General features: G+C 42.6%; 1 protein-coding gene across 2 annotated transcripts in view; it reads right to left on the reverse strand.

The window, feature by feature from the left end:
• Window positions 1-16552: 16552 nt before the first annotated feature.
• DENND6A (DENN domain containing 6A) overlaps window positions 16553-21337 on the reverse strand; it is a 63948-nt gene continuing 59163 nt past the window's right edge. For both annotated transcript variants that reach the window (XM_061618300.1, XM_061618299.1), the window contains one exon: window positions 16553-17337. In XM_061618300.1, the coding sequence (XP_061474284.1) occupies window positions 17212-17337 (126 nt within the window). In that variant the 3' untranslated portion in view covers window positions 16553-17211. The remainder of the gene's footprint in view (window positions 17338-21337) is intronic.

Raw genomic sequence — 21337 nt, forward strand, 5'->3', positions numbered from 1 at the left:
GGAAAGGATGTGAGACGGGTGTATTTTATCATCCTACTTGTTTAATCTGTACACAGAACATATCATACGGAAAGCGGAATTGGACCAAGATGAAGGAGGTGTGAAAATTGGAGGGAGAAATATCAATAATTTAAGATATGCAGACGATACCATACTCTTAGGAGAAACCAGTAATGATTTGAAACAAATGCTGATGAAAGTTAAAGAAGAAAGCACAAAAGCAGGACTACAGCTGAATGTCAAGAAGACTAAAGTAATGACAACAGAAGAGTTATGTAACTTTAAAGTTGACAACGAGGACATTATCAATACCTTGGCATAGTCATTAACCAAAACAGAGACAATAGTCAAGAAATCAGAAGAAGGCTAGGACTGGGAAAGGCAGCTATGAGAAAGCTAGAAAAGGTCCTCAAATGTAAAGATGTATCACTTGAGCACTAAAGTCAGAATCATTCCGACCATGATATTCCCGATCTCTATGTATGGATGTGAAAGTTGGACAGTGAAAAAAGCGGATAAAAGAAAAATCAATTCATTTGAAATGTTGTGTTGGAGGAGAGCTTTGCTCATACCATGGATTGTGAAAAAGACAAATAATTGGGTGTTAGAACAAATTAAACCAGAACTATCACTAGAAGCTAAAATGATGAACCTGAGGTTATCATACTTTGGACACATAATGTGAAGACATGATTCACTAGAAAAGACAATAATGGTGGGAAAAACAGAAGGGAATAGAAAAAGAGGAAGGGCAAACGAGATGGATTGATTCCATAAAGGAAGCCACAGACCTGAACTTACAAGATCTGAACCCGGATGGTTCACAACAAATGCTGTTGGAGGTTGCTGATTCATAGGGTCACCATAAGTTCTAATTGGCTTAAAGGCACATAACAACAATAACAAACTGGCTTATACAGAAGTCAGTCCCAGTGGGCGGTATCCTACTAACATGTCTCATCGGCAAAAGGTTTTCTGCTTGTGCAACTGGATTTTCCCTTTTATCCTTTCTCCACATGCATCCCACACTCTCCCCAGATCTGCTCAAAAGGGTTGGGGGAACGCCTGGAACAGATTTAGGGGATGTGTGGGGAGAAGAGATGGGGGAAGTTCCCATTGTGCAAGTGGAAATCCTTCCACTGTCAGGGCACATTACTTCGGACTACTTTGGATACAACCCAATGTGTTTAGCTAGTGAGATGTACTTCCTAGTAAATTGTTCAGGATTGCAGAGAACGCCATTGAAGTCCCAAAGTTCCAAACTAAAATCATTTCTTGTCCAAACAAATGGAATAAAAATGTGTTTCAGATTTATTTATGAGTGACAATTATTGTTTCCAGTTACGACATTGTTGATGCACATATCCAAATATTATCTGTATTTGTAGTATAAACAATGAAAATAAAATGCATACAGTCATTTCTATAAGCGTGGGGACTTTTCTCCCTTTTGGCTTCTATGGCCATGACAGGTCCAGATGTGAAGCAGAATGAGGCAGCTGCCTGAGGTGTTAAGGTTTCTCAAAGGGAGGAAGAATGGGAGTTTTATGGGGCAAAATAAAACAGGGTTAAAACATATTTTTAAAAATTAGCAAGCAATTCTAACACAGATGCAGACTGGGATAGGTCTCAACTTAAAAGGCTTGTTGAAAGAGGATAGTCTTCAAAAGGTGCCAAAATGGTAACAGAGATGGCACCTGCCTAATATTCAAGGGGAGGGAATTCCACAGGGTAGGTGCCACCACACGAAAGTTCCATTTCCTATATTGTGCAGAACGGACCTCCTGATAAGATGGTATCTGCAGGAGGCCCTCACCTGCAGAGCGCAGTGATTGACTGGGTATATAAGGGGTAAGACAGTCTTTCAGGAATCCTGGTCCCAAGCTGTATAGGGCTTTGTACACCAAAACTAGAACCTTGAACTTGGCCTGGTAGCAAATGGGCAGCCAGTACAATTCTTTCAGCAGCGGGGTGACATATTGGCGATACCCTGCCCCAGTGAGCAGTCTCACTGCCGCATTTTGCACCATCTGCAGCTTCCGGACCAACCTCAAGGGCAGCCCCACACAGAGCGCATTACAGTAATCTAGCCTGGAGGTTACCAGTGTGTGGACAACAGTGGTTAGGCTATCCTGGTCCAGAAACCGAAGCTGGTAAAAGGCACTCCTAACCATGGAAGTCACCTGGGCCTCTAGCGACAAAGATGGATCCAGGAGCACCCCCAGACTACAGACCTGCTCTTTCAGAGGGAGTACAACCCCATCCAAAGCAGGCAACTGACCAGTTATCTGAACTCGAGAACCACCAACCCACAGTGCCTCCATCTTGCTAGGGTTCAGACTCAGTTTACTGGCCCTCATCCAGCCCACCACTGAGTCCAGGCAGCGATCCAGGGCTTGCACAGCCTCTCCTGATTCAGATGTTAGGGAGAAATAGAGCTGGTATCATCAGCATGCTGCTGACACCTCGCCCCAAAGCTCCTGATGACTGCTCCCAAGGGCTTCAAATATATGTTAAACAGCATGGGGGACAAGATGGAACCCTGCGGCATCCCACAGCATAACTGCCAGGGGTCTGAAAAACAGTCACCCAATGCTATTCTCTGAGAGCGACCCTGGAGATAGGATCGGAACCACTGTAAAACAGTGCCTCCAATTCCCATTTCACCATGTCGGCCCAGAAGAATACTATGGTCAATGGTATCAAAAGCTGCTGACAGATCAAGTAAGAATAACAGGGTCGCACTCCCCCTGTCCTTCTCCCGATAAAGGTCATCCATCAGGGCGACCGAGGCCGATTCAGTCCCATAACTAGGCCTGAACCCAGACTGGGATGGGTCAAGATAATCTGTTTCATCCAAGAGTAGTTGTAATTGTTGCACCATAACCCTCTCAATCACCTTCCCTAAGAAGGGGGTATTTGCAACCAGTCTGTAGTTGTCACAAACCACTGGGTTCAGGGTGGGCTTTTTCAGGAGCGGTCGGATCACCATCTCTTTCAAGGCAGCTGGAACCACTCCCTCCCACAATGATGCATTGACCACACCATGGATCCACTCGATCAGACCCCCCTTGGCAAGCTAAGAAGCCGGAAGGGTTGAGAGGACATGTTGCTGGCCGCATCATCACAAGCACCTTGTCTACATCATCAGGCTGCATCAACTGAAAGCGTTCCCAAGAAGTTGCAGCAGACGTTGCACTGGACAACTCATTGGGGACTACAATAGATGTGGAGGGGGCATCAAGACTGCTACGGAGGCGAGCAACTTTACCCTCAAAGTGCCTTGCAAACAATTCACAGTGGGCCTCCGAAGGGTCTAAAACTCCATTTCTTGGAGTTGATGTCAACAGACTCCTGACAATACTGAAAAGCTCCACCGGACAGCTACTTGAGGATGCCATGGAGGCAAAGAAGTGGGCCTTCTTTGCCGCCCTCGCCGCCACACAGTAGGCACGGTTATGATGTTTTACTCATGCCCAATCAGCCTCACAGCACGTCTTTCGCCACTTGCACTCTAGCTGTCATCCAGCCTGTTTCATTGCCCTTAGCTCACTGGTGTACCAAGGTGCAAGCCAGGCTTCACAATGCCAGAGAGGGCGGTTGGGGGCAACCATGTCAAGAGCCCGACATGCCTCGCTGTTCCACAGGGTGACAAGGGCTTCAACAGGGTCACCTGCTCTATCTATTGGGAACTCCCCCAGGGCGTTCAGGAATCCAGTGGATTGCATTAGGCTCTGGGGGCAGACCATCTTAATCTGTCCACCACCCCTGCAGGGAAGGATCGGAGCCATAAGTCTAAACTTCACCAGGAAGTGGTCTGACCATGGCAATGGTATGTTGGTATGTAAAGATCCATGCTTGAAGAATGAGTTTATTAGTAGTACATAGGATGACATCCATTTTCCAGTCTTCTACAGACTAGGATTACATAAAAAAATAGAATCCTAAAAGTGTTAAGAGTTTTTGGTATAAATTGGAGTGGAGTGCAGAAATGACTGGTCTGTTAAGATTGGAAGTTGAAAGAATGAAGACACTTAAGGTTTATTACTACAAAGAGGTAAAGTCATACATGCTGAAGCAGCCGTGCAGCTTCCACTCAGGGAGTCATTACTAACTGAGAACAAAAAGGCAAGAAGAGAAGGGAGGAGCAAAGCATGCAAAAACAAGAACCAGAGCTTGGAAGATTATTTTTAAAAAGTAATAAATTACAGTTACAATTACATGGCCCAAAAAGGTAGTAATTACCGTTACAATTGCAATTGCTCTGAAAGTAACGGATTACTCTGCTTTTTCTCAAAAGTAATCACTACAATTACATTTCAGTTACTTTTTTAAAAAACGCCTACAAGGTGCTGGCCTTGGCTGCTGCACATCTAAGTAGCCTAAAACAACAATAAAAATAAACACGCACATACAGAGGTAGTAGAATAATTCTTTTTATCCATAATATAGCAATAGTGGTCTCTCTGCTGGCAAGGGAGGTGGGGAGGGAGGCAGAGGCCACTACTCAGATCTTTGCACGTCAAACCAAGGGCAACTCCCCCCCCCACTAAGCCAACAAGCATAATCTCTCTCACTGAACCAACTCCCGGACCCTGCCCTGCCACCAATTAAGGGACACTCACCCAAGGAAACATTTTCTCCTGAGATGCAAAAAAGTTACAATACTGCAAATGCAGCACAGTAGCTAGACAGGGTGGTGGAGGCCACTTTGTGTGCCAAGTGCAAACACAGTATTCTCTCTCTCACACACACATACATTGTCATCTTTCATCTCCACAGTTCTTTATATCCGTTCTGCTGCTGCCTCCTTCTCCTTTATCCATGTTCTTGCTCTCCGACTACTTTTCCCCTCTACTCCATTATTCTCCACCGCCATCCATTTTTTTAACAATTGTTTTCTCCACTCCACCCCCCTTCACTCTCCACCTCTTCCCTCGGTGCCTCCTACCCACCCACAGAGCACGAGGGAAGAGCAACGCTGCACAGAAGCCCAAAGTTGTGCAGGGGGAAGATAGAATTTCACCTTGTGGTTTTTCCCATTAGTGTTGCAAGAAAACCTGCACTTGGCTGAATTTTCTCTTTTCTTAAAGATATAGAATAATTCTCAGGCCCTGAGCCTGGCAATCCTAGTTTGAAGTGTTTTTGTTTCCCATTGAGTTTGTAAAGCAGGGCTGGAGGACTTGAGACCCATGAGCCAAATGTAGCCCTCCATGCCTCTTCATCTGGCCCTTGGAACTCTCTCCAGGCCACATCTTCCCAGGTTGGTCCCCTCACTGTCCTTGCTCTGAGGCTTCTCTAGTGCTTTCTCCTGGGTAGGATCTGTCAAAGACTTGTCCCCCTGGGGACCCTTGTCCTTAGCACCCAAAGGGGATTTCTTTGCTTCTGAGAACAGTCCCACTCCTCTGGGCCGCTGCTTCCCAGGCAAACTCTCTCTCTTCCAGGAGTAATTACTTCCGTAGTAACTGCCACCACCCTTCTGGCTAGGTTCCTTTCTCTGAGGGAAGGGACCTTAGAGCCCAATACGAATTTCAAGGGAGTAACCCTCGTTAACTAACAATAACAGTAGCATTCAGCAGCCAAGGACTAGATTAGAATCCTTAGTTCCAATCGAATACACACCATTTATGAAAGGGTAGTTTATTTAAAGGTAAACAGCATGGTATATACAAAGAGAACAATAGTTTGATTCATTAAAGCTTTCACCCTCAGATGGGTTACACGAAGTACATTGGCATGACAAAAGGTGTTGTTGTTGTTATGTGCCTTCAAATTGATTACGACTTATGGCGACCCTATGAATCAGCAACCTCCAAGAGCATCTGTCATGAACCACCCTGTTCAGATCTTGTAAGTTCAGGTCTGTGGCTTCCTTTATGGAATCAATCCATCTCTTGTTTGGTCGTCTACTTTTTCTATTCCCTTCTGTTTTACCCAGCATTATTGTCTTTTCTAGTGAATCATGTCTTCTCATGTGGCACCCCCATTTCTTTTAAAGCATTCCATAGTTTTTCATGATCTACACAGTCAAAGGCTTTGCTGTAGTCTATAAAGCACAGGGTGATTTTCTTCTGAAATTCCTTTGTCTGTTCCATTATCCAAGGTATCTTTGCGATATGATCTCTGGTGCCTCTTCCCTTTCTAAATCCAGCTTGGATGTCTGGCATTTCTCGCTCCATATATGGTAAGAGCCTTTGTTGTAGAATCTTGAACATTACTTTACTTGCATGGGATATTAAGGCAATAGTTCGGTAATTACTGCATTCTCTGGGATCCCCTTTCTTTGGAATCGGGATATATATTTAACGCTTCCAGTCTGTGGGCCATTGTTTAGTTTTCCATATTTCTTGACAAATTTTAGTCAAACTTTGGACAGATTCAGTCTCCGTAGCTTGTAGCAACTCTATTGGTATGCCATCTATTCCTGGTGATTTGTTTCTTCCAAGAATTTTAAGAGCAGCTTTCACCTCACATTCTAGAATTTCTGGTTCTTCATCATACGGTTCCTCCGTGAATTAATCTGTTATCCTGGCATCTCTTTTATAGAGTTCTTTAGTGTATTTTGGAGAAGAGGCGGGTCAGAGGAGACATGATAGAAGTGTATAAAATTATGCATGGCATTGAGAAAGTGGATAGAGAAAAGTTCTTCTCCCTCTCTCATAATACTAGAACTCGTGGACATTCAAAGAAGCTGAATGTTGGAAGATTCAGGACAGACAAAAGGAAGTACTTCTTTACTCAGCGCATAGTTAAACTATGGAATTTGCTCCCACAAGATGCAGTAATGGCCACCAGCTTGGATGGCTTTAAAAGAAGATTAGACAAATTCATGGAGGACAGGGCTATCAATGGCTACTAGCCGTGATGGCTGTACTGTGCCACCCTAGTCAGAGGCAGCATGCTTCTGAAAACCAGTTGCCGGAAGCCTCAGGAGGGGAGAGTGTTCTTGCACTCGGGTCCTGCTTGCGGGCTTCCCCCAGGCACCTGGTTGGCCACTGTGAGAACAGGATGCTGGACTAGATGGGCCACTGGCCTGATCCAGCAGGCTCTTCTTATGTTCTTATGTATTGCTTCCATCTTCCTTTTATTTCATCTTGGTCAGTCAGTGTGTTCCCCTGTTGATTATTCAACATCCCTACTCATGGTTTAAATTTCCCTTTCATTTCTCTAATCTTTTGGAATAGGGCTCTTGTTCTTCCCATTTTGTTGTCCTTTTCTATTTCTATACAATAACTATTGTAATAGTTTTCTTTGTCCCTACTTACTAGTCGTTGTATAGTTGCATTTAGGGTTCTGACCGAGTTTCTATCTCCTTTTGCTTTTGCTTTCCTTCTCTGTTTAACCATTGAAAGAGTTTCTTCAGTCATCCATTGAGGTCTTTCTCTCTTTTTAACAAGAGGTATTGTCTTTTTACATTCTTCCCAGATAATGTCCCTGACTTCAGTCCATAGTTCTTCTGGTTCTCTGTCAACTAAGTTTAAAGCCTCAAAGCTGTTCCTTATTTGATCTTTATATTCTTCTGTGATGTTATTTAAATTGTATTTTGGCATTATGATTGCTTTGTTCTTCTTCTTTAGCTTTACTCTGATTTTCGATACAGTCAGTTCATGGTCTGTACCGTAGTCTGCTCCTGGTCTTGTTTTTGCAGAAAGTATCGAACTTCTCCATCATCTGTTTCCAATTATATAATCAATTTGATTCCTATATTGACCATCTGGTGATGTCCACGTGTACAGTCGTCTTTTTGGTTGCTCAAAAAATGTGTTGGCTAGAAACAAACCATTGGCTTCACAGAATTCAGTAAGTCATTCTCCTGCTTCATTTCTGTCACCTAAGCCCCATTTCCCCACAATTCCTAGTTCTCCTCTGTTCCCTACTTTTGCATTCCAGTCCCCCATGATTATAATCATATCTTATTTTGGTGTGTGATCAGTTTCCTCCTGTACCTCTGTGTAAAATCTCTTCAATTCCTCTTCTTCTGCATTTGACATTGGAGCGTAGACTTGGATGATGGTTATGGTGATAGGTTTCCCGTTTAATCTCATTGATATCACTTGCTCAGACCTTGCATTGTAGCTCCTAATTGCTTTTGCTACATCACTTCTCACTATTAAAGCAACCCCGTTTCTTCTTGATTTCTCATTTCCTGCATAAAATATTTTGTAGTTGCCTGATTAAAAATGTCCCATTCCCATCCATTTTAATTTCTCATGCGTATTGTAATCTTGATACACTCCATTTCTTTCTTGACAATTTCTAACTTTCCCTGGTTCATGCTTCTCACATTCCATGTTCCTATTGTGTGCGTCGTACAACTCCGGACTCTCCTTTCGCATCTGTGTACTTCAGCCTCTGGGCTTCCTTTCGGCTTTGACCCAGCTGCACCATTAGTCACAGCGCTACTCGTCCTTGTCCTTTGTCCTTCCCCAGTAGCTTGGCGAGTGCCTTCTGACCTGGGGGTCTCATCTTCCAGCACTATCTCGTGTTGCATTTTGGATACTCTGTTCATGGGGTTTTCGTGGTAAGAGGTATTCAGAGATGGTTTACCATTGCCTTCCTCTGAGTTTGGATGCATCTTAGTCTGGTGTCTCAGCTTTGACCATTCCGCCATGGGTGCCCCTGCTAGGAGTTTAGCCTCTTGGTCTAGACTCTTGATGGCATTGCTCTCAGTTTCTTCAACACTCTTAAACCCCCTCACCATGTTAAGGTGTGCATCCTAAAGGGGGATGACAAAAGGGGAGAGGTTCAATACAGACAAAAGTGTAAAATAAAGAACTTACTATGCTAGGTCCAGAGCTTGGAAAAGTTACTTTTTTAAACTACAACTCCCATCAGCCCCAACTAGCATGGCCACTGGATTGGGCTGATGGGAGTTGTAGTTCAAAAAAGTAACTTTTCCAAGCTCTGGGTCCTATACTTACATAGATCAGCCTGGTTCCCAAAAAGGCTTTCTCTGTCATATTTCAGCGAGTGCCGGTAGATGGAAAATAGTGAACTGAACTTGGAAGATTACCCTTCCTTTTTTATGGGGTTTAACCAATGACAAGGAGGGGGGAAAGTAAATAGTCATATCCCGCCCCTGCAGGGGATCTACTCCTTTGAAGTCTTTGAAGATAAGGGAACTAGACAGCATCACCCACGGGTCCTGATCTACAACACCCCCTCTTCCTGACTTTTAATCCCATGAAGCTGATAAGGGATAACAGCTAGGGATCAGTTGCATCCCCTCGCAAAGTCACAAATTGTCTGTCTGACACAAAGCTGCAGATCTTCCCCAGTAGGGAGTCTTATGGAAGCACAGGCTCCCAGAATTCTCTCTGCTTGGCCCATTTCAGCTTGACCAAAGTTAGCTATTCTTGACAGGATCTGCCCTTGATGATACCTCTCAGTTTCCTGAATGGAGAGGGAGAGGTATGCATGGAAAGTCTGACTTTGTATGGCTAGAATGCTGCCTACTATACAAAGATAAGGGTCACATCCATTGCTCTTTCCACTTTTGCCTCTGACACTACCCACTTTCTGCATGTGGTCCTGTCCACCACTGGTATGCGGCCATTGAGGAAATGCAGCCCTTAGGCTGAAAAAAGGTTCCCTAACCTTGCTGTAAATGGGACTGCAATCTGGAGCACAGCTGAGAGAAAGCAAAACTTGTTTCTCATGCCAGATGCTGGTGTCACTAGTGGCATGGTAGATGTTCTGCCCCCAGCACAATGGTGTATCAACTGCAGTGGGGTTTTTTTCTATATAGAACAGCTGCTTCACTCAGAGGGTTTCAAAGAAAATTAAATTCTGCAGGTGGGAAATACAATCACATTGGTGGCAAAACCTATTCCCTAACATGGACTATCTTCTAAGAATGCTTTTCTTTCTGCTTATCTGAACTGAAAATTTGTAGCAGAACTGCTGAGACGAAGTACATGATACTTATTACTTGTGTTGTTAAGCCGGAGATGTCCTTAAATTGTTTTGGATCACTGTTTTGGTATAGGGTATGATATTACAGTAAGGGGAAAGGATAGCAGGAATGACTGAACGCAAATAGATACAGAGTGGTGCTGTTTGATTATTACTCTTGCAGCTGGCCATTGCCAAGGGGAAGAAGAGTTATAGGCAAGAATGCTGCTACCATGCTGGCTGGGGCTGATGGGAGTTATTATTATTATTATTAATTTATTTATACCCCGCCTTTTGGCCAAAGGCCCTCAAGGCAGCTTACAAAAAACATGAATATAAAAATACAATATAAAATACATCAATAAAACAATTTACAAAATACATTTTACAAAAGTTAAATAACTACTCTTAGGCTAACAACGTAAAATGCAGTCCAAAACATTTTGGGGGCAGTTAGGGGACAGGTTAGTGAAGTTTGTTTGTTTGTTTATTTATTTATTTATTTATATCCCGCCCTTCCTCCCAGAAGGAACCCAGGGCGGCAAACAGAAACGCTAAAAACACTTTAAAACATCATATATACATTACATTAAAATAAAACATTAAAAACGTTTTTTAAAAAGCTGTAAACACTATTTTAAAAAAGGGTTAAAACATATTATTAAAAAAAAACATATTTATGTTGTCCCTTATCACACACAAGTTCTTTAGACTTGCAAGGATCCTTGTGCTAGAGCAATTTGTCACTGATACACCACACCCATTAATCTAGTCAGAGCATCTAGACCACAGAGCATTTCCACACCATCTACAGGCCATCTTTTTTTTTTGCAGGAAAGGGTGAACCTTCTTAACGAAGTACAAGTCTTATTTATTAGATTTATATCCTGCCCTTTCTCCCAGTAGGAGCCCAGGGAGGCAAGTCTTCTTGCAAATAGGCTGGACAGAATCCCAACACTCTCTTCTACACTGGCCATTGTCCTCCTTAATTATCAGAGCTTCTATCTTTAATATTCCCCCCCTACATTTTAATGAGTACATCCATTTTCACTACTGTGCTCATTTACTGAAATTTCTTTCGTTAAAGCTAGTTCATAGTCCAAAGATCTAGGCATTTTGATTGCTTCTCCTCCCCATCCCTCTTTACATTTTGCACTGTGCAGCAAACTTACTGGAGGATGTATGAATTCAGCTCCAAGAGAACAGCTATGTATGTTAGTCATCTTAAGATGACTTAATTTTTTAGTAATATACATCTAGCAAATTATAACAATGGATTATTATAGTGGGTCATATCCTGCTTACACAATAGACTTGCATATGCACCAACAGGACTCCTCTCTACATGCCCCCAGAATCTCTTTCAGAGGGTTGGGGGATTTTCTGGTGCAGATTGGAGGGCACAGGGAAGGGGAGAAAAGGGAATTCCATCATGTTGGCTGGTATGTCATTGGATTTCTCCTAAAACTAACATGTGCCAGCAAATAGTACCTGCAAAGGGTAAAGCTGAAAGGAAATGTAAAGTGTTGCTCTGGATGCATCACTATATAAGCAATATTGAACTTGCCCTTGCTGATGTATTTTGGCACTGCTGTCTCATGACTTCCCTTGACCTAAGGCCTCATGCTTCACTGTAAGGGTAAGAACATTTTCCCTTGATGCTTTTGTGAAGTGCTCCTGCAAAGACCTGTGATTCCCACCAGGTGTTATCCAACTGGTGTCACTGTACTGTTGGAAGGCATCTGTCAGAGTGGAACAGGGAGGGAGACTGTGGCGTCCTTCCCTGGCTTTCCCCGTCAGGTTCCCACCTGCTTGTGGCTACTGCCTTTCCCTAAGCACCACCAGTCAGGATAGTTGTTTTTATGTTTTCTCCACTCCGCTCTAGCACAGATCTCACTAGATCCCACTGCTAGGCAACACCACCAGTCACGTCCTGTAACCAATACTCCCAGAGACTTTGCCCGAGTGTCTCTATAGCTGGTTACTTTGTGACCGAGTGCTTATGCTGTTCCCAACCCCCTTGAATCTGTCTCTATAAAGCATACAACTCTGGGTTGCTCTAGATACTTGTCTTTGTTACAATATCTCCCTTCACCGCTGCCACCATTAGATACTGTTTCTGTTCAGCCTTGGTAATTACCTTGCCCTCCTTTCTGGTATGTATATTCTCCAGACAAGGATCTAAGTATTTATTAAATAATACCAGGAAATAACAAGATTACTTAGGATTGTTTAACAAGTGTATGGTTTCATTTAGTGTCACTCTTTATGTTTCTGTTCATTTATATACTTTCTAAATATCAGCCAAATATAATCCAAACCTCCCTCAGAACTCTGCCAACCAACCCTCACTAAACCTCACTCCAACCAACTCAACTTCTCCCTCCCAGAACTCTCCTCACATTTATACCTTCAGCCAGCCAGCCACTCAGCCAATCATCATCCAGCATACTTCAGCTTCTAACCCATGTACTCCCCCTTTCTCTCTGTCATTTACTATACATCACCTAATAGACCCGCACTTACCATATTTACAGATGCTAACTTACAGGAACATCACAGAGACCCTTTCCACAATTCTTCCTTTCCCCTGAAGGCATCTCTGCTACATTCAAATCTGCTCAGGAGGTGCCATCCAGAGCTGTTTTGAGGGGGGTACTGGGGGAGGAGGAATCACTGGAAATTGTCTCCCTGTCTACTCAGCTGACAGATGCCTTCTCTCAGTGGAGCACCACCAGTTGGATACCACCCAGTATCACTATTATAGTGCTGCAAATTCAGAATCCTGCCTTCTCTTGACAGGTGTCTCTATAGTATAGTGCTAAAAGGTGGCAATAAGGGGCAGATGTTGGGAAAGCAGCACAAAAGTCAAGACAGTTGCAGCTGATGATGAGCCCACACCTTGATCCTAGTTTCTCCAGTGAATTACTCCCACACAGATCTGTAAAGGATTTCAGCCACAATATGCATCTTTCCTTTTAGAACAGAATGTAGTGTCAGAATATAAGCAAGAATGAACTACTTCAAGGTAGTGAACACAAATTCCACTGTAAGTTTTATTTCATGTAGTTTGCTGAATAAATAGAGACAAAGTTTCTGTAAAAGTCCATTTTATTTGCTTAAAAAATACATTTAGAAAATAAGCTAATGTAGCTATTTCCAATATACTATGCAATGCTTCAGTTAATGAAGATTTAGTGGCCATACTTTAAAAATGCTACTTATCAGCTGTGCAAAACAGTGTGTTAAATATTAATGCAATAGTGGCATGATTGTTGAAGTCTGTTTTTATACATTTTAATTTTAGCTTATGATTTGGAATTCATGTAAGTGAATATTAAAATACATTTCTTAAAAATACAGAGGATAATGTATAGCTAAAATTAAAGACTCTAAATAATGATACAAAATATCATACAAAGGCAGTTTTCTACAACAGGCTTGCAATGCATGTCAGTTTTATCCAAATGAATAAAATGTTGTGCGATATTGATCATAGTTTAGTCTTGACCCAGCTTTTGCATTTCTGCTCCTAACAGTAACATGCACAATATATTGGTACATGTTAGAATTTATATAACATTCTTTGAACAATTCCTTTAAGTCCTATTTCATACAGAGCTATAAACCTCTTATGTTCTTGTGTTCTCAAGAAGTTATGCATTTAATACAATAATTTATTGCCAATGAGGAATGATGCATTAAGCATATGTATAGTATTCACATTAGCCCTCTTCAGGTATACTACTTATATGTAAAAGTAACACGAGAGTGTTGACAAATGCACTAGGGTCTACCCACCCCCATCGTCATCCCTGTCACCCTCCATGAGTTGGAGGGTAAGCTTCTAAAGCTGGAAACTTCCTGAACTCTTGGAGGTTCCCCATGAGATTCTGAACAGCAAGTTTTAAATCACATAGGTAGCCTCCATAAATACAGGAGGCTCCCAGTTTCAGAGGTGTGTTCTTCAACTAATGGAGGGTGGAGCTTAGCACACTTCTCCCCACTTCTCTGTTGCCTTTACCTGTGGGTAGAGTACCTGAAGATTAGAAGAAGGTACCTGAAGAGTCAGCTGTGATTTGCAAAAGCCTGTGGTAGAGAAATAATAGATTTAAGACAGCCTCTTCCTTCTTACACCGTTTCTTTTTAAAAAGGTAGTTAAAATAAAGTAGTATGACATGATAGTAAAACATCCCAAAACACTTTATAAAATTGCGATGGGCACTGATTTGATGCTGGTTAGTATTCCCATACCTATTTAACAGAGATACTTTGGAGTAAATGACCATCATCCCAATCCAGGAAGGGAATCCACACACAAAAGTCTGTTTCTGCACACGAACTGCCCTTATGGATCACTGCATGTGTGAAATGCTGCTAGACAAGAGAAAGTCCTGAATCTAAGATGTGGGGGTCAGGTAGCTCACTCCAAAATCCACCACACAAAGAAGGCTGTACTCAAGGTACTCCTATCTCCCAGTAATCCAATAGCTGATTACTGATGTCAGAAGAGACAGCCTCACTCATATATTGGCTTGAGGAAATAGAAATGTTTCAGTTCAGCAGCCTGTTTTACAGGCATAACATGTCCAATGTGTATTTTCCGCAATGACTGTCATGTATAGTTAAATTTCAGTTAAACAATTGATGACATTTTAATTTTAGTACTGCAATTTAAATTTTAGATTTATGATAGAGTCTAAGACTTTTGATGAGAAGCACCCACTTAATCTGATTCTGTACTAAAAAAAGGAGAGGACAGATTTCTGACCTAATAGGTAGTAATTTCACTATCACACACTGAAAATCTCAAGCAATCAGTTTGATTCAGATGTCACAGAGTTGATGTGAGCAGGAAGTTTCTCACAGGTTTGTATGCTCCTTTCCCCTGGACTCAAGTGTTTCTGTCCATGGTTTAAGGTAACTATGATCTGCTGTATGTCTGAACAGCACAAACTACAGTAGGGCCCCGCTTCTCGGCGTTCTGCTAATACGGTGCCAGCAGGGTGATCAGCTGGCGGGGTGGCTGGAGCTTCCTGCGCTCCAGCTGATCTCGCCGGAGGAGGGGAAGATCCGCTGTAGAGCGCTACAGTTGATCACTTCTTCTGGTGCGATAAGACTCTCGGACTCCAGCTGATCACTCCGGAGGAGGGGAACATCTACAGCTGATCTCCTCTTCTGGCCCAATCAGACTCCCACGCTGGAGCTGATCGCACTGGAGGAGGGAAAGATCAGCTGTAGTGCACTCCAGCTGATCTTCTCCTCCTTGGGGCGATCAGACTCCCTCACTCCAGCTGATCTCACCCGAGGGGAAGATCAGCTGTAGCACGCTACAGCTGATCTCCTCTTCGGGTGCGATCAGACGCTCGTGCTGGAGCTGATTATGCCAGAGGAGGGGAAGATCAGCTGTAGCGTGCTACAGCTGATCATCTCCTCCTCGGGGTGATCAGACTCCTGCACTCCAGCTGATAGTGCCGAAGGAGGGGAAGATCAGCTGTAGCGCGCTACAGCTGATCTTCTCCTCCTCCGGCGCGATCAGTGGGTTAGGTTCCAGACCCCCGCGCTACAGCTGATCTGCTTTTCGGCGGTTTTCACTTTTCGGTGGGGGTCTGGAACTCAACCTGCCATGTGAGTGGGACCCTACTGTACAGTTATTCTAATCCCTGCCTCCAAACCAGGAATTAAGCCAGGGACTTTAGTAGGTTTCAGTCCTGTTTGGAGACAATCTATTAGGAAGGTAAAAATCAATTTTTAGCATGTTTCTTTTCAAAAAGAACAACACACAATCCCCCCCACTTGATCTTTTCAAATTTAAAATCAAAATTTTAAAATGTGTAAATTCTAAGTGTCTGTTAAATATTATGTGATATTAAATAATCTCAATATAAGCATGTTAGCTCTACAATTAAATCTCTAAACTGAATCAATGTTTATAGCAGCTTTACTGAGTTAAAGGAGGTTTTTTATTTCTCACATATTAATATTTACTTTCTACCTATACTTTGACCAGTTCTTCCATCTATCAGTCACAGGCATTTCAGTTTTGTTGGCTACTTATTTTTTTCTTGTGAGGATGGGGCTGGGCAAAAGCAGAGTGAAGCAAAAAGGAGCAGCACAGGAAAAAAGAAAAGACAGTTGTTCAGTGCCCAGATTCCTATAGTCCCAGTCTTAATCTCTATAGTGCTAGTTTGTAAGAGACTCTACATGCAAATATTTTAAAAGGTTAAAAAAAAGCATATATACAAAATATATACTGTGCGACAAAGAGATAGAAGGGCTGGTTGTAAGAATGAAACAGTGTAAATACTACTCTATCTAGTTGTAAATTAAGATGGTTCCAATACTAAGATTTGCACCTTTGCTTAGGAAATATATAAAGATGTATCCATGGGAAGTTTGATTAAATCAGCCTTTTTTCCCTTGCTGATTTAAATCATGATTTGTATTGCGCTGATTTGAAATCAATCCACCCTGTAAACAATGGTAATCAGCAACCCTAGTTTGCCCAGTTGAAATACTAGACTACAATTATCAGAAGGGGAGGGGGAGAGAGAATACATGGACCCATGAGAGGGAGGGGCATTTCAAGCCTACAAGAGTGATCCCAATTGCTAAACTAGTGTAAGAGCCAGGGTGGTGCAGTAGTGGATAGTATTGGCCTAGGACTGGGGAGATCCAGGGTCAAATCTCTGCTCAGCCATGAATCTCACTAACCCTGAGCCAGTCACTGTCTCTCAGCTGAACCTACCTCAAAGGTTGCTGTGAGGATAAATTTGCTTCAAGGATGAGGAATCAGGTACACTGCTTGAGCTCACTGGAGGAAACCCAGGATACAAATTGTATGGTTGAATAAACAAAGTAAGGTTTGTCCATTGGTTCCATAATGTCTAAATTAAGTTGTAATATTTAGTAGACTAGCATTTCAGATCTTAATGGGAAGTAAAATATCAAGACAAATACTCACTGGAGAGCTACTGGCTATTATCTTAAGTGGGATAGTCTTTTAACCCAACAGGAATATTGTTTCCCCTGAGTTTAATACAAGTGGGCAGACTAGCACCGTTAAAAAGCTCTGCAATGACTGCATTGCATTGTGGAGGTTTAAGATGCATGCAGATGTTCAGTAAGAGCACTTAGTTTTTAACACAAAAACCTTTCAGTTCCTTCTATATGCAAGTTGAACTTAAGTGGCTGCTTAAAATAACCTTTTAAAGTATTGGCATGGTTTCTATTACAATATACTTCTCATGTCCACAGTTCTCTGCAAGCGCTCTTGAAATATGTGATGTATATATGGCGAGATAAAAATCCAATTAGTCACGTTGTGCCAGTTTTGATCAGGATACCCTGTAAATCTTCTGGCAGCGCAAGAATAATTGAATCAATATGCATCTGCAACTTTTCCATAGTGCCTGGTTTCACAGGTAAGTTTTCTCCATCGGCCTGTAACCAAAGAAACTGCAATTAAAAATCCATTATAATCTTAAAAGAATCCACAAGAATTCATCATTCATGAAAGTAAGTATCATGGAAGAACGTGGAAACTAAAACCATCCAAACATCTGCTATACAGGTACATTAATATTAGTGCAAGCATCTAGAGAAACAAAGTGGCTCACATGTAAATGACATTATAAGGAGGATTCATGCAAGCTGAGTTCAGCATGCAGTCAGTCTTGGAATCTAATCTCGGTATGTATTCTTGGCTGTCATGTCATAATTTTGGTAGATGTTTACAGACAAGCTTTATATACTCTTCCAAAACTTTAAGTGAGAACTTCTATAGCTATTCTGAAATTTGAGATTGACCATGCTTTTTTTTTTTCTGGGTGGAACAATGCTTTTTAAACATTCAGAACATATTTGAGGCAGATGCATGCAACTCACAAAACAGGAAGGTATCAGCTTAACAGAAAGAGAAAGGCGATAGAGTTTTGTGTGCTAAGCAATGCACCAGGCACAGGACCATCTGATCAGTGCTACACAAGCTACCCACTTGCTTTTTTGTCCCAGGCTTAACCTGTAACCCAACGCTGCACAGGACTTGATGTCATTTCTGGCTGCAGAGTCACCAGTAGGAAGGAAGCATACCCTTGCCATGAATACCCAAAAGAGGCATTTCAATATAGACCATATGGGGAAAGGGCACAACTCAGTGGCACAGCATTTACTTTGTATGCAGATGGTCCCAGGTTCAATCCCTGGCATCTCCATTTAGGACTGGGTAAAGACTTCTGTCTGAAACCCTGCAGAGCCACAGCTGGACAGTGTAGACAATTTTGATCTAGATGGACCAATAGTCTGACTCGGGATAGGGTTCTTATTTAACAACAACTTTTTGCAGTCTCCCTTCCCCAACAGAAGTGACAGCAGTTTTAAATTAAATAGAAAACTCAACTACAATGTATTCTCTAAGAATATTTATTCACTAATAGGCAAAAAACCTTGCGGTTTAAGAACATACCTATAGCCCACAGATATTTCTATCAAACGTTAAAAAGCAGGGAAATTGGGCAGCTATAGTAAATGCACCAGGTAGCAGGAGACCTGACCTCCTCTCTGAGATATTGGACTGCCCTACAAAGTTGTCAAAATGCAAACACAATTTGGGTTGGTCTTTCAACAGTCCAATTCACTTCCTGTGTAGCTTGGAAGAATTTGGTAACATGTGCCTCTGAGCATATGGTGAGTGGTGGCAACACCTGCCATCTCCAAAGATAGAGAATTATATTTTTGTATGTTTGTTGGTGTTCTTCTTACTTTGCTTCTTTCCTGTGTTACTAATGTTTATACAGAGAATCTAAACTAGAAAATTTGATTTCCCTCTTATTCATCCTAGAAACCTGTGTCAAATTTATTTTTATTAATTTCAAAGTCTTTTATTGGTCAGTGTCATATGATGGTGAAGACAGCCTTTTGTGTTTCAAATTGGAGGTTATGGTCTATTTCTATTTTGGATGCATTAACAGTTGAATCTGAAACTGCACTTTGATGTAAAATCAGACAGATTACAATATGTTGCTACTTCAGCAATGACTCTAGCTGTTCAAAAAAAGAGGATGTATGTTTTCAGCCTGCTATGTTTAATCCACTTTATTTAAGGCAGGGTGGGCACGGTCAATTAAAAACATAGAGCACAGCTAGAATTTTGCTAGAATATGTTTCACCTCCTACTGTTTTATCTTGTGCAAATTGAGACACTCCTGAGGTCCACTGAAGATTATTCTGCAGAAGTCAGTGCCATTATTCCACAATTATTTTTGGAGTTTTTTTAGTGTAAATTTTACAAAGTGTTGCTGAACTTCACGTTCACAGAAACAGAAACAAAAGAAAATGATTTCCTATAGGAAACGTCACTAAAATTGCAAAGTAAGACATATTTAAAGTGACCATCTGAACTATATCAACTGTCTCCCTGCTAAAACAAGATCAGCACAGCACATGTCTTCTTTCTATTATTTGGGCTGATTGCAGGTTTTGCCACCACTCACAATATGCTCAGAGGCATGTTACCAAATTCTTCCAAGCTACACAGCAAGTGGATTGGACTGCGACAGACCAACCCAAACGGTGTTTGCATTTTGACAAATTTGTAGGGCAGTACAGTATCTCAGAGAGGAGGTTAGGTCTTCTGCTCCCCGATACAGAATTCACTATATAGCTCCCCTACATAGCTTCACTATAGCGCCCAATTTCCCTGCTTTTAAAAGATTGACAGAAATATATGTGGGCTATAGGTACGTTCTTAACCACAAGGGGTTTTTTGCCTATTAGTGAATTTCCCTGCTTTTTAATCCGGGAGGTAAGAAATGGGATCCTGTCCCAAGTTTGCTAAGAATGGATTGATCATTTGCATGCTTACTGAGTTCAGTGGGTTTACTCCCCTGCAATCATGCTTAGGATAGGTGAAACTGACCAGAGGGGATGGGGAGGAGGAGGAGAGAAAAATTAGAGGGGAGGACTGGGATGGGAGCACGCAGGAGGGGAGGACAGGTTTGATCATTTGCATGTTTACTGAATTCAGTGTGATCTACACCATGCAATCATGCTTAAGATAGGTAAAACTGACCGAGTGGGCGGGAGGGAGGGCTGGAGTGGGCAGGGGGGGGAGGAGGAAAAAGGATGAGGGGAGGGGAGGAGGAAGGGTGAGGAGAGGGGGAGGAGGGGGAAAAGCAGGTCTGATCATTTGCATGCTTATTGAGTTCAATGGGATTTACTCCTATGCAAACATGGTTAGGATAGGAAAAACTGACCATGAGGGAGGGGGAGGGATCATATTGGAGGGGGGCAAAGGAAGGGGGAGGGGAGGGCAGGTTTGATCATTTACATGCTTATAGAGTTCAATGGTATTTACTTCCGTGCAATCATGCTTTAGGTAAAACTGACCATGGGGAGGAGGAAAGGGAGGGGGAGGAGGGGGGAGGAGGGGGAAGGAGGGGATTGGAAGGGGATGGGGGGCAAAGGAAGGGGGAGGGAAGGGGCAAGAGGGAGGGGATAGGAGGGAGGAGAAGGGAGGGTGGGTTTGATCATTTGCATACTTTTGGAGTTCAATGGGATTTATTTCAGTGCAATCATGTTTGAAAATGGAAATCGACTTCCTTCAAGTTGATCCCAACTTATGTTGACCCTATGAATAGGGTTTTCATGGTAAACAGTATTCAGAGGTGGTTTTACCACTGTCTTCCACTGAGGCTGAGAGGCAGTGACTGGCCCAAGGTCACACAGTGAGCTTCACAGCTGTGTGGGGATTTGAACCCTGGTCTCCCAGGTCGTAGTCCAACACTGACCTGGGGGAGGGGCAGGGGGGGAGGGGAGGAGAATGGGTGAGTGGGCACTGGGCAGAAGGGAAACCCCTTTCCTTTCCAAAAGGAAAACATTGTGAACAGTATCATTCTTTTTCAGGGTTTCCCCCACCTTTTTATTCTACAGCAGGCACATGTAGCCTCCCACCCAAATTTAAACCAAAGCTGTCCCTGGCCACTTCCACACCAGGCCTTTATTTCACTTTGGACAGTCATGGCTTCTCCCAAAGAATCCTGGGAAGTGTAGTTAGTGAAAGGTGCTGAGAGTTGCTAGGAGATGCCCTGTTCCCCTCACAGACCTTTAATTAGAGGGGCTGACTGTTAAACCACTCTGGCCACTCGAGGTCTCTCAGTGGAATAGGAGTCTCCTCTCAGCACCCTTCACAAACTATACTTCCCAGGATTCTCTGAGGGAAGCCATGACTGTCTCAAGTGAAATCAAAGTCTGGTGTGGGTGTGGCCCTCTTATTAGCCAAGCCCAGCAGCTGTGAGGCTTTTAGAACACTGACAGTTGGTTCTTACTGAGCATGCCCTGCATTATCATAGGGTTCCAGCCAAAATTTCTTAAATTGATTAAAAATCAGCCAGGCATTTTTTAAACTTTTAAACTGCAGAAGACGAAGGTCAGAGTAGGGGGCAAG

This window comes from Rhineura floridana, chromosome 3 (assembly GCF_030035675.1).
Source record: "Rhineura floridana isolate rRhiFlo1 chromosome 3, rRhiFlo1.hap2, whole genome shotgun sequence".
NCBI classification, from domain to species: domain Eukaryota; kingdom Metazoa; phylum Chordata; class Lepidosauria; order Squamata; family Rhineuridae; genus Rhineura; species Rhineura floridana.